The sequence below is a fragment of the Mercenaria mercenaria genome, chromosome 4, assembly GCF_021730395.1.
Source record: "Mercenaria mercenaria strain notata chromosome 4, MADL_Memer_1, whole genome shotgun sequence".
NCBI classification, from domain to species: Eukaryota; Metazoa; Mollusca; class Bivalvia; order Venerida; family Veneridae; genus Mercenaria; species Mercenaria mercenaria.
The window spans coordinates 18915855-18930326 of record NC_069364.1 but is presented as its reverse complement, the minus strand read 5'-3'; the positions used below and the strand labels follow the sequence as shown (position 1 = coordinate 18930326).

At 35.7% G+C, this 14472-nt stretch overlaps 2 protein-coding genes across 2 annotated transcripts in view; one reads left to right on the top strand and one right to left on the bottom strand.

Annotated features, from left to right (window-relative positions):
* LOC123551131 (baculoviral IAP repeat-containing protein 7-B-like) overlaps window positions 1-1748 on the bottom strand; it is a 41182-nt gene extending 39434 nt beyond the window's left edge. The window contains exon 1 of the mRNA XM_053540610.1: window positions 1624-1748. The gene's annotated coding sequence lies outside the window, so the exon portion shown is untranslated. The remainder of the gene's footprint in view (window positions 1-1623) is intronic.
* A 9616-nt stretch (window positions 1749-11364) lies between these two features.
* LOC123553241 (flavin-containing monooxygenase 5-like) lies at window positions 11365-13448 on the top strand. Its single transcript, XM_053542389.1, has 2 exons — window positions 11365-11948; window positions 13196-13448. Exons 1-2 carry the CDS (start codon window positions 11625-11627, stop codon window positions 13442-13444), a joined length of 573 nt encoding a protein of 190 aa, XP_053398364.1. The 5' UTR covers window positions 11365-11624; the 3' UTR covers window positions 13445-13448.
* The last annotated feature ends 1024 nt before the right edge of the window (window positions 13449-14472 follow it).

Genomic DNA, 14472 nt, shown 5'->3' with positions numbered 1-14472 from the left:
GAATATCATACTGCGCAAAATTTACGGGAAGCCGTGACGGTGACGTCATTCACCGCGTTCTCGCACTGGCTTCAGGATTTTTATGCCCCAGGCATCTACTGATGTGGGAGGCATATAGTGATCGTCCTGTCCGTCCGTCTGTCCTTCCGTTCATCCGTCCGTAAGAGGTTAACCAAATGGGACCGTTTCGTCTAGCATCAATACCACTTTCTAGAATGACTTGATACTAATGCAGATGTAACCTGTGACCATTCCTCATTTTCAGACATCATCTGACCTTGACCTCATTTTGGACTTAAGTTGCTTTATATGGGCCATCTCTTGGTTAACCAAATGGGACCGTTTCGTCTAGCATCAATACCCCTTACTAGAATGACTTGATACTAATGCAGATGTAACCTGTGACCATTCCCCATCTTCAGACATCACCTGACCTCAGTTTGACCTTGACCTCCTTTTGGACTTAGGTTGCTTTTTATGGGCCATCTCTTGGTTAACCAAATGGGACCGTTTCGTCTAGCATCAATACCCCTTGCTAGAATGACTTGATACTTATGCAGATGTAACCTGTGACCATTCCTCATCTTCAGATATCACCTGACCTCAATTTGACCTTGACCTCCTTTTGGACTTAGGTTGCTTTGTATAGACAAGGATGTCACCGGGGGCATCAAGCGTTTATTGAACGTAGCTTCTTGTTTTGTTTGTTTGCATTCCACGCAGAAACTTGACGGCCTTTACACTTCCTTACTTGTTTAAAAGTGTTTATCAGTCGCATGTACTATTTTTTATTACAAAAAAGTAAAAGAATCATGTTGGCGCGGTTTACGAACTTCTGTGACTGATTCGGGGTGCTCGGATGTTCATGCAGACAACCAGTCTGCGGCGTGTACATAAACCGCAACCGGAAAACATCGAAAAAATTGCCTCAGTAAATGCAGACAACAAAGACGAATAACTATAATTATACGTACGTTACCGTCCTGGGGATTTTCATTCCCGGCGCTTTGCGCCGTAGATAAATCCTCAATAATCAAATAGCATTTTCTTTTACCTATTTTTTAACCTTTAAGCTCCCAACTCCCTATTTGGTACTTAAATCATACACGAGATAGACGGAAGGTCGATGCGATAACTGTGTGCGCACCATTCGGAGAGCATGAGGGTATTAAATCTAAACTAGTCAAACATTTTTAAGAATTAGAATTGCCGCCATCATTGTTATTTTTGGACTGTATCATCTATTCTTCGAATAACTGATAGTAACTTATATGACTGTCTTTCTAGTTAGATAAGTCGTCGGTCTATAGCTTGTTCTGTTGACCGGACTATATTTTAACTCCAGTTTGCTGTGTAAAAGTCCGTGCATGAGATGAAAAGCTTTGAAAGTTATTTGTGATGTCAAGCAATAAAACTTATATTGGGGACTTCGGACACGTCAGTCATTTAATATGCTGTACTATTCAACGAGGATTATACTGAACCTTTCGTGCAAAAATCTTTCAAATCATCCGAGGATACTGTAGTAACAAAACTACAGAAACAATATGGCTAACTTTATGAATCGCTGAAGTTGATCCCACGCACTGAATGCAGAAAACGGTAACAAAAAAGATTCCTTACCTTTTGTAGAAGTGTGAAAGTAACGACCTTTGTTTATCAATATATGTTGTTGTTTTTCTTTCAGTAAAGGCTTCATTTAATTTGTGAAATAATCGTAAGTTTCAAGTTAGATATCTGTCACTTGCTACTTGCTATATAACTTCCTTTAACTTGTTTATCTTCAATGATTCAATGAGGAATTTAAATTAAGTTTTAAATTTCCGCGATGAGATGGACTGATATTATTGTTCCTTCTCAAGAGAAGGAACACTTATGGTGAACATGTCACACTTGACTGAGCATGTAATGGATACAAGGGTATCGTCAAAGGAATCCGATTTCCCGTAGGGCGCCGCCATCTTGGACTCATGCATATTCATTACAGATAGCCTCTAGCCCAATATGTGTTTACGCATAATCAATCTTTATTCCAGTCTTTAAATAATGCAATACAACTACGTAAAATAACAGAACAAGAAAACACAATAATAAAGTTTAAATCATGTAACTCCTCGATTGAATATATCATAGTAAAGAATAGAGATTAATGAAATGAATATGCATCATCTAAAAATAGACTCCCGCCAAAAAAATTACGTAATAAAATTGTCCCTGGTCACGTGATTCCTTTAGCTTCTACCGTTTCAAATTTGCAAGTCATTTCTTTTGCGTACTGATTTGTTTTTCGAATCGTAAACGAATGTACGAAATTTCTTTGTGTTAAGTGTGCGGGTACTCGCTGGTGTAGTCGCGTGATGAAAATATCCGGAAGTGAAATACAGATTGCAAGACAAATGCTTCCAATAGCATAATATGTACTGCACTTGCTTATATTAAAAAAAAAAAAAGCTTTGGGTTATGATAAAACTGTTAATACTTAGATTAGTTCTTAATAGATCTAATTAAGTTTGCACAAAAAATGACAAAACATATTTTTACTCATTGCATTATTAAACATTTGTAACATTATGCTAAAACAATATCCCTTAAAAAGAATATTTTATATGTGCTAGAAGGAACCTTTTGGTAAGCTAAATCTTGTATCATGATGTATAATCATACAGTATACAATCCAACGATATTATTGTTCCTTCTAAAGGGAAGAAACACTCATTGTGAACATGTCACACTTGACTGAGCATGCAATTGATACAAGGGAATTGTCAAAGGAATCCGATTTACCGTAGGGCGCCGCCATCTTGAACTCATGCATATTCATTACAAATAACCTCTAGCCCAGTATGTGCATACGCATGATAAATTTTTATTTCAGTCTGTAGAGCCATACAACTACCTAAAATAACAGAACAAGAAGACACAATAATAAAGTTTAAATCATGTAATTCCTCAATTGAATATATCATGGTAAAGAGTAGAGATTAATGAATTTCAGATTTGCAAGTGCTTTCTTTTGCTTGATGAAAACATTCGGAATTGAAATACAGACAGCAAGACAGATGCTTTCAAATAGTATAATATGTACTGCACTTGCTTATATTGTAAAAATAAGTAAAAAAAAAACAAACAAAACATGAATTATGATAAAACTGTTAATACTTAGATTAGGTATTATTTTTCTCATTGCATTATTCAACATTTCTTACACTATGCTATAAAAGTATCGCTTAAAAAGAATATTTTATATGCGCTAGAAGGAACCTTTTGGTAACCTAAATCTTGTTAGGTTATCTGACACTGTTCTCTACAACCTTTTTTTCTTTTTCTTTTCTTTTTTTTTAGTTTAAATTGAAAATGATTCACTTCAGAATCTGCCTTCCTGCTTTAAAGACGCATAATCATACTCTGTACATAGAGCGCCTGCTTCACCTGATTTACATTTGAAACATTTTCACGCGTTTCGAGCTTTATCGTATGTGTAACATGGGACTGTTGAACCGTCCAAATATGGAAAAATACAGGGGATTTTTTTTTGTACGCACGTCCGTCCAATACGGTCATATAATGTACGGTCCTGTGTTGCAAATAAGCGTTCACATCTGGGTAAATGACATAGATATAGAATAATAATATATATTCAAATTCAAAGTTATAGGCGGAAGGTTAACTCGTTAATTTTAATGCGTTTTGGCGTATTTCGAAAATATCAACATGAAAGTAACGCATAATACGGTAGGAAAGTCAGTCACGTAGAAAGATAGGGCAAGGATGGCTTAAATTGGTTTATGGCATGTTAAATTCACATTTAACTTTTATTCCATACTCAAAATGCATCTCCCAATTGGTATAAAAACACTAAAAATAGATATGACCCGAGAAACAATGATACTCTTAACACCGGATTCAAATTGTTATTTTCTGTTATTTTTTTACCGTCAATGCAATTTGTTCGCGTAATTCACAAGACAGATCTATGTTTGACATTAAAGGTACCAAATTAAGACAAATAAAGAAGCACACATCTTTAAAAAAAGACTACACATTTTGAAATATACATCTAATCATTACGATAGCCGTGCAATATTTCCTTCAGGTCAAAACATGTGCAGAGAAAGGGATGATTCTTTTTTTGTATTTTCTTAGACTGACATGGGTGGTCATTTTGCCTTACTTTCATGTTTATCGTTTTTCCGTAACCGATCGGAAATTCTTCGGGATGACGTGATTTTATAATTTATTGAAACGAATGTCTGTTTAAAAATGCGCCCCAAAATAGCTGTTTTGTTTTCATTTCCATGATAGTATTAAAATTATACATGATTTGCATTAAAAATATGAGATAAACAAGCTTTTAGTTTTAAACTGACAGTGACATATATTAGGCCAAGACAATGTGTTGAATGTATAAAATTTTATTGAATTAATGAAGCAATATGTACATAAATCAGTGTATCATGTAGGTAAATTTCAATCGCATTTGTTTCAAAAGTGTAAGATAGCTATTTATCTATATTCTTAAAACTATTCTAAAAAATGATTGACTAAATAAATGCAGATCAAGTTGTGAAAACACATTTATTCAGGAAGTGCCTAAATTGTCATTAAGTTTATTTGAGTTACAAAAAAGTTGAATTCCCTAAGTTATATTTGTAAACATCACGTTATCGTTGGATCTATTTATAAATTATAGCCTCATTTCGGAGCATTCTTCCGAAAAAAATCCGAAGTTGCGCGACGGGTTCGTAAGCAGTCGGAAAACATACTTTCGGCTTAAAATAGGCAAAAGGTTTTTGTTTATTTGTTGGTTATTCTTGAACATATTCACGACTATTGGGTCAGATCCGATGCAGTGGGTCCTATCTTCAGTAAATATGAAGTCTCAACTACAAACTCTGGTTTTCATATAATACTCGTTCGGGTTTTAGTAGCGAACGTTTAAGTTAACATTTGCATTACAGAATCTGCCATGGAAACTTAAGTCGTACAGCACCACTACAATTTGTGGTGTCATTTTAATAGATAATACAGTGTGCTTGTTGTCTTACACCAAACATGATCCACACTTTTTGTTGATTTTCATTTAGCACTGTCAATATTCTACAAGAAAATGTAAGTTATACAAATTTATGTTTTGTCCTGCTGCAGGCGTTGGCATTTTTGTTTATTATAAAGTAGACTAGTTGTATAATCTGCTTTTTATAATCCACATGCGGGTGTCGTTACATATTTTATCGGTACTTGTATAGCGAAAGTGTTGACTTCTGCTCAACCGTGGGCTAGAAAACGGTAGCTTGCATTTCCATTAGTTTAAACATATTTATTGCATGAATTTCACAAATAACAATAGTACAGTAACCATTTTGCCTGCAAAGAATATTGACGAAAGCACATTGTACTTATAAGGTCAATCTTCTATTATAAGATATACACCAAAACATGGCTTAAATTTACAAAACAGAATAATATTTCTTGTGCAATACATCCAATTTTAGAAGAAAATATACGATAAAAGATGTTTCTTAAAATCGTAGACACTTAACATATAAGGCTGTATTCCTATAAATCCCAAGAACAAAACAAAATATTGACAGCCTGTTCGTACATATTTTAGAAGTCACAAATAAGTTAAGAGCTAGTAAGAAAATCGTAGTCACTTAACATCATACAAGGCTCTTTTATTCCTATAGTTACCACGAAAAGGACAAAATATCATCAGCCTGTTCAGTCATATTTCAGAAGTCACAAATAAGTTAAGTGCTAGTAAGAGAAGTAAAGAATTTCAAATCGTTTTTGTTATAAGAAAAAATATGTAGAGAAAGAAAGGAATAAATAAATCAATAAATGAAAATAAGTGAGAAATAATGAAAATAGAAATAATCCACCTGCAGATGAACAAGTTAAAACGTAGAAGGATGTCAGGTGTTATCAAGATATTACAGCACATGTCACAATGAAAGTCAATGTTAATTATTAGTGAACCTTCCACTGTCAAGAATATACTTCTGGACAGCTGCAAATAGTTCTATGTTATCTTCATCAGATAAAGAGTCGTCACCAAAGAGCAGGGTAGTTTAACAAATATTTCTAGTGATAGGGACAAAACTCGCCAGAAGTGAGGTGCGACAGTTGTCATAAGCTCTACATACAAATAAGAAGTGGTGACTGTTTTCTACTTCACCGCACTGACAGAGAGGGGATTCAACAATATTACGTAGAAACAAGTGATAATTCAAGCTACTGCACTTCATCCGAAGTCTCGCGTGAAGGACCTGGGCTCTTCTATTGCCAGTGTAATAGAATTTTGGAGTTTTGTTAACGTTTTTTTTCAGAAGATTCTTGAAGCTAGTCAAAGTTTGCGCATTTCGGATTTCAGTGGTCAAATTGTTCCAATCACGTATAGTAGCAGGTAAGAATGAGTTGAAGTACTGTGAAGTGCGCGAGTATACCGGTCTTATAAAATCAGGATTGCGAAAGTTGTATTGGGTTGAAGCTCCTGCTGTCGGAGGAATTAACTGTTGTAGATACTCCGGGGTCAGTCCTTTTTTCATTTTATAAAATAAAATCAATCTGTGGTCTCTTCTTCTGTTTTCAAGTGATTTCCAATGAGTTTTGCGTTGGAGATTTTCTAGGTATACTAGTCTAGTTGCTCCTGTCACAATTCGCGCACATTCATTCTGAATCTTGTCTAACTGATCCTTTTCAAAAGCTGTACAGTTATTCCAGATAACGTCGGCATACTCTAAAATAGGGCGAACAAAAGAAGTATATATCGTTCAAGGGATTTCCTGTCGAGAGTCATTTTCAATTTACGCATAATGTGTACTCGTGTCCAGGCTTTTTCAGTGATGTAGTTGACATGTTCATGCCAAGAACAGTCATTAGTAAGTATGAGTCCAAGATGTTTATGATGTGACACTTCCGGAATCACTTGGCCATACATAGTCAGAGCAGGATGAAGCAACTGTGTTGTTTTTCTGGATATAAGAAGTGATTCTGACTTTGAAGGATTGAAATCTACAAGCCATTGATCAGCCCATGACATGATTTTAAGAATGCCCGATTGCAGAAGCTCCGCAGCTGGGACCGGAAAGTCAACAATGATGTAAAGACTAGTGTCATCTGCAAAAAGGCGGATATGACTACCAAGATCAAGGACGATATCATTTATAAATATTAAGAACAAAAGGGGACCCAATATTGATCTCTGGGGAACACCGGCAGCAATATATGCCCAGGATGAAGAAATACCAGGAAGTACAACACGTTGACGCCGTCCAGACAGATAGTTGGTGAACCATTTTAAAAGATTCCCTGAGACACCGGCATTTTGGAGTTTTATTAAGAGGCCCTGATGCCACACCCTGTCAAAGGCTTTGCTGATATCGAAAAAGACCGCCCTAACTTCAAGTCCGTCGTCAAGGGCTTTGCAGAAAGTATCATAGAGAAAGGCAAGCTGGTTAACTGTTGAGTCCCCTGGCCTGAAACCAGACTGATAAGGAGAAATAAAGTGCGTATCGAGTAGATGGTTGTAAGTGTGTTTAAACACAATTCTTTCAAAAACCTTTTCAATACAACAAAGAAGCGAGATAGGGCGGTAATTATTAACAAGCGCTGGATCACCTTTCTTGAAGATAGCACATACATGAGCTTCCTTCCAAGAATCTGGAACTACACATTGCTGATGAGAATGGTTAAAGAGAGAACAAAGTGGAAATGAAAGTTCGTGAGACCCTTCACGGAGAAAACGATAGCCTACACCGTCAGGACCGGTCGCTTTTGCAATCGGAAGATTTCTAAGAACGTCTTCAACTTCTTTCGGTTGGATAGCAATAGATGATAATTGAACATCTTCAGACAGAACATTAGGCGCTGGAACAGTTTTGCCATGATCATTCAGATGAGTCTGTCCCACAAAGAAATTGTTCAGAAGCTCAGCTTTCTCGAGGGAGCCAAATGTTAAAGTGTTGGAATCAGAATTTATAAGAGGAGGCAGTGACTTCCGGGAGTCTTTTGAAATGAAAGCTTTCAGTGTAGTCCACCAGTCTTTTGGAGATAGCAATCTTGTGTTAAGTTTTTCTGACATGTGTTCATAGTAATCTCTTTTCGCTCATCTGATAAGTGTCACTGTATCATTACGAATTCTTCGAAAGGTCAGCCAATGAGCCTCGGTGTTGTGGCTTTTGGCGTTTCTGTATGCCCGCTTGCGCCTCCGAATACTTCTACGAACTGTATTTGTCATCCATGGAACATCGCCAGGACGTATCATTACGGTTTTGTTTGGGATAGACGTTTTACTTATCTGGAGAATTTTCTCAGTGACATTGGATACATGGGTGTTTATGTAATCTTGATAGCATGAGTCCCAGTCCACAGTTCGAAACTTTTGTCTGAGGGCATTAAAATCGGCTTGTTCGTACATCCAAATTTATCTTGTATAGGAAGGCAACTTTGGTTTTTTGAACTTAAGAATACAGTAGACAGGACAGTGATATCTAATATTCTGTTCGAGAAAATGGTCACCAACTACAGAATGGAGTACTGCTTGTTGGTTAGAAGCAAAGATCAAGTCAATTGTAGAATTAGAAAGCTCCGTATAATGAGTAGGTTCTTGGATTAACTGTACGAGGCCATTTTGTTGGCAAAGAGATGAAACTTTAAGACAAGTATTTGGATTTTGGATATTGAAGTTAAAGTCACCTGTAATAAAGATATCAGCTATCCCTGTGTCAGTAGCCATAGAAAAGGAATCTTCAATAAGGTTATTGTAGATGGTATCGGAGCCGGGTGGTCGATAAAAATTTCCAAACAGGACATGCTTGTTATTACGAAGAATCACCTCAATCCAGAGACATTCTAGTCGATTGGGTTCAAGATCAGGTCTGTGCTTGAAATGAAGATTGTTTTTCACATAAATTTTAACTCCTCCATGATTGTCGAACTGTCTATCCTTTCGAATTGGCGGATGGAATGTTGGAATAGTAAGATCAGTGCTCGTAACTGATTCACTAAGCCAAGTTTCAGTAAAGGCCAAAATGTCAAAACCGGTAATTTCAGCAGACAAGATATCAATTTTATTTTGAATACTTTGAACATTATAGTGGATAAAAGAAAGATGATTGTGAACATGAAATGGGACTTCTAAAAAGCCTGTAGAAGACTCAGCTGAGGAGGCGACAGAATCTGGTCCAGGGTTTTTATGAATATCACCAGCGTTTGTGAGTAAAACATGAAGCCACGTTACCAACACATACTCGAAAAGCAAGGTCAAACTGAATTTTATAAATAATGAATTTGATCTATAACGCAAGATATTTGCATATACCCTTCTAGTTGAGGCGTAATGTTGCATGTAAAGCTGAATGAAAAAGATAACAACCGGAGAGGATCTTGCATCACAACAATAAGCAGACAGAAGTGGGTCACTAAGGGAAAAGAAAAAGGGTTCCTGTAAATACTCAAAACACCCCTAGATAATGACTTGCTTCTATTCGGGACATTTGCAAAAACACGTGCATGTTTAACCATTATCGAATGGGAGTGAAGTTAAGTGTTTGGTCAAGGAATGTCCCGAACCTGACTTAGATAGTGGACACGAAAGATCACTTGTAGTATCATCACAGATGGATACATAGAGAAAGACAAAAGGAGGATAAGATAGAATACAATAAAATACATGTAAATAAAACAAGTGATACATAAGAGATGTTTCATATAGAAATAGGAGAGAGAGAACTGAGTATGGTCGGACACTAAATAAAGGCAGTGTGCGATATTTAGTAATTAAGAAGGATTGCTTCAGAGAATATAAACCACATAAAATACTTGTAAACTCTTACGTTATTATGTTGCATTATGTCACATTGTGTTATGTTGATGTTAATCTTAAGTTGTGTTGTATTTTGTGTTGTGTTGTGTTGAGTTGTGTTATGTTATGTTATGTTATGTTATGTTCATGCTACGTTACGTTATGTTATGTTTGATGTATTATATGATTGAATAATGTTTATTATGTTATGTTATGTTAATGCTACGTTACGTTACGTTACGTTATGTTATGTTTGATGTATTATATGATTGAATAATGTTTAGCTGTACTGTTCTAAGAAGTTCTATGTTACATAATATACAACAAGGAACTATCGCCTTGATATTTACGTTACTTATCATAAATACCAGAACCACTATTCAGTTACTGTCACTAACATAGGTACACAGGTGCAAGTAACACTTAATACTGGTAAAGGTATATACACAAATCATAAGCAAAGACATAGGTACACAAGTGTTAGGTAACACTTAATACATGAAAAAATGTATACACAAATCATAGCAAAAGCAAGATGTTACCATGGTGTTACACTCTATTGATGGCAACCGTTACTAATATGTGATTGTCACCAACTTCAATATAATGCAATTCTTTAATAAACATAAAACAAAAACAATTTTTGAGTGTCAGTAATCCATTTACAAATCATGATAAAAATAAATCCGCCATATTTATATGCACAATGCTTCCATTCTGACTTAAGAAACTAAAACGCAAGTCTTACTTAAGTTGTTTTTTTTTTTTGTTCCATGTAAAACTATAATTCGTTACTAATATGTCATTTTCATTACTCAAATAAACAATACAACAAAAACAATTCATATCCCTTGAGACCGTTTTAAAGCAAGGAATCATAATATTTGGCTTGAATTTTTCCATTTTCCATTTCCATTACAGTACCGTTCATGGACAGAATCAAATCGAGCTTGCAACATTTTCATTTATGTTGCGCTGAGCGATCTGTGGTTTTCCATTTTTCTATTCACTACCTATTCCTGTACGGAACATTTATTTTACTTCGTGCAAAAGCCTGGTCGTATAGGCTACTACTCGTTGCAAGTACTAATCCGGTCCGATCAAATGTTAATCTAAATATTTGTTGGGGATTTTTAATTCAGCCGATTCGTTCTAATTTCACCAATGCTTGTTCCGGTCTTCCAGGAAGACGCCAATTATTGTGTGAACAGTTGGCGTCTTTTGAAAGCTTTCAAATGTTATCACTTGCGCGGCATAATAGACGTCTAGGATTCAACTGAAATGAACATTTTCAGCTAATAAAATCTCCGTGGAATGTTGCGTAATTTTGTAATTAGAAGAAAAAGAAGATAACATCTAACAGGTTCTTTATGACATATTTTTTCTTGAAAAAAAATGTGCTAATTTATAGGCACATGTAATACATGAATTTGCAAAGGTCAATTTTCAATTAAATTGCCGAAAATAAAGTTATCTATCTACATTTAACTGCAGTTAGGCTGCACACTATAGACTTTTGATCTAGCGTAGGACTTTTTAATATATCTTTATCATTAAACATGATATTAAAACGACGGATATCAGTTATTAACAATAAGATATCAGATATGTGGCTTATCAAAAATGATGCAAGGTCAGTACATCGTCATTGTTTGAGCAATAAATCATTCAGTCGTCCTAGATGATGACCCGTGATTTTGAATTACAATTTTAAGATAGTCGCCACATGAGTGGCACAGAAATGAAACTTTAGACTTACGTTAAACATTAAAAACGCCCAATTAAAGCAGTTATTTTCTTTTTTTAAAAAAGTAACAACATGAAACGTATAGCTGTAATCGGAGCGGGTGCAAGCGGACTTACAGCTATAAAGTGTTGTCTAGATGAGGGTCTTGAACCCGTGTGTTTCGAGAGGGATGACTATATTGGAGGGTTATGGCACTACACGGGGGAGGTGGAGGAGGGTCAGGCTTGTGTTATGAAATCTACAGTAATCAACACGTCTAAGGAGATGATGTGTTACAGTGACTTCCCTATACCGGGCGAGTACCCTATGTACATGCACAACACATGCGTTGATCAGTATTTTCATAAATATGCTGACAAATTTGATCTCAAGAAATACATCAACTTCAGAACAGAGGTAAGCATTTTGTTTCAAAATTAGGAGGAAAGAAAGAACACCATACTTTAAAAAAAAAACGTTTTAATAACAATAGGGTTTCAACGTATATTTGTATCAGTTGTTCGAACAACAGTTAAATTTTCGGTAATAATTTCGATGTTATCACTCATATATTTGTACCCAGTGTACCATTTAGTTAGTAATGATAAAATTACTTTATATTCACCGGCACTTTTCTGCATATCGTCTTTTAGCTTTACGTGAATCAATAAGTTATTTGCGGTAACAAATGTGTTTTTTCTGCTTTTTTTCAATAATGAATCATATTCTCAATCGGATAAGTCTGCTTTCCCCATTTCTGATAAAAACAAAGGAAGACCCCAATACATTTAAACTTCTAAATGTTCAGTTGCAATGGTTAAAAACCTTCAAATTTATGTTATTGTCTAGATCTACCTCTTCTTAATCTGTATAATTCAGTGCAACTGTCATCAAACTATCAAATTAAACAAAAAAAAAAAAAAAAAAAAAAAAAAAAAAATCTACTTCCCATTTTGAGTTTAAAATAACTGAAAGTATGAAAGTAAAGCTCAGTTTTTCCAAAATTTTAGGAAAAATCGCTATGTTACAGTATTTCAGTTATGTGACGGCGGGCACTTACCCTAATAAGTGCTTCTGGATTATGTAACAGTACAAACCTGTTCTCCGCAAGTAAATGCCAACTTCTCCACTTCTCCACACGAATAAGAGAGGGAAAACGAATGATACCATATACAGTATCTGTAATCAAATCATCACGGAGAACTAACGTCTCACCCTAGGGTCGAACTTACGACCTCACGATGCTAAGATCTGCATTTTCCTTGTTGAGCCTAGCATGCGGACTTGCTACTGATATCTAATTTGTCTAAACAAGAATCAGAGGCAGACACCGGAGATACTGTTCTCTGAACCATCAAAGAAAACATTTGCCGCGCTTGGGCTTTAATCTCTAGATTTCCAGTGCCATTTTTTCCCAATGTTAATGACAAGGTCTTGAGGAATTAAAACATACTTTTTTGTGAAGTCATATTGTTATCCTCCAGTTTCTCAGGCATTACAGGTTATTTGAGACGCTTCAATTTCCTACGCAAACCAAAAGTCAATTCTGTCAAAACCTGCATTTCAATTTTTGCTTGTAAATTTCAAATTTTTCATTTACATATATTATATATAATCTGTAGAGGTCTCAGTCGGTATAGAAGACTCTTTATTTTTACATTTAGGTGCTCTCTGTGAAGCCAGCTAGTTGTCACGAAGAAACTGGCAAATGGGAAATTGAAACAAAAGCGAGAACATCCGAAGACAAAGAAACGCACGAGTTTGATGGCGTCCTTGTGTGCACTGGTCACCATGCAGAAAAGAATGTACCGGAGTTTCCGGGGCTGGACAAGTTCAAGGGCAAGGTTACGCATACACACGAGTACAAAGATTTCCATGGTTACGAAGACAAGAAAGTTCTGAAATTGGTATAGGAAACTCCGGGGTGATGTTGCAACAGGTTAAGTCGCATTTTCAAATAGGATCGCGTCAAGTTAGTTGGACTATGGACTTGAGCTGATTAAGTCAAATGCTGTTTTCACAGGTAATTATCACCTATTCACTGTGCTACACCATGAGATACGGTTACTATATAATATATAGGTGGTACATTAGGTGTCAAAGTGGTACATAAAAGACCTGGTACATAAAGTGACTGGTACATAAAGGGTCATATTGGATTGGTCGAGACGGCTAAAACACTTTCCTACACATTCGGGTGAAGGCCCCGGCCTGACTACTCACACTGCGGTGTATCCTTGGGCAAGGCACTTTAACACGACTGCCTCAGTCGACAAAGCTGTAAATGGGTACCAGCAAATTACTGGTGGTAATGTATAATTGGTTATAACTGTTCTTAAAATATGGTCGCTATAAAGCGACGAGAAACAAAAGTTACCTTTGTTCTAGTAATAGGAAATAATCACAAAAGCATTATCAGTCAACATTCGTACGGTCCACATTTAAAAAGGCAGTTTTCATATCGAAACCCCTTTCATAATTTTCTGTCCAGAGTTCTTTCTAGGTCTACCCAGTAGATCTAGCCGAACATGTTCGCCACCGCGACTAAATTGATTTTGTTACTGGACGGTTGCATGTACCTGGTGAAATTGATATTTGTCCAAGAGCAGATTTGTTTCTTTACCCTCTAACTCAAGCCGTTAACAATACAATTAAAAGTACAAAAACATTTCTACCATGATTTGCAGGCGCCATCTTTGTTACGAATCTCGTATACGAAAAAATCCGGAAACGTACGAATGATTTGAAAATGCCGCTTATAATACATCATTACATGTGTCAAAATCCATTTTATTTAATTTTTCATGATTTTAAACATAAAAGGCAAAATTATAAACTAATATTCTAAGAAAAGCACATTTCAATGAAAAAAAGAGCAATATATACCATATATAATATGAAATATGCATTTATTGATTGTCTGCCGAATGCGCATTATATA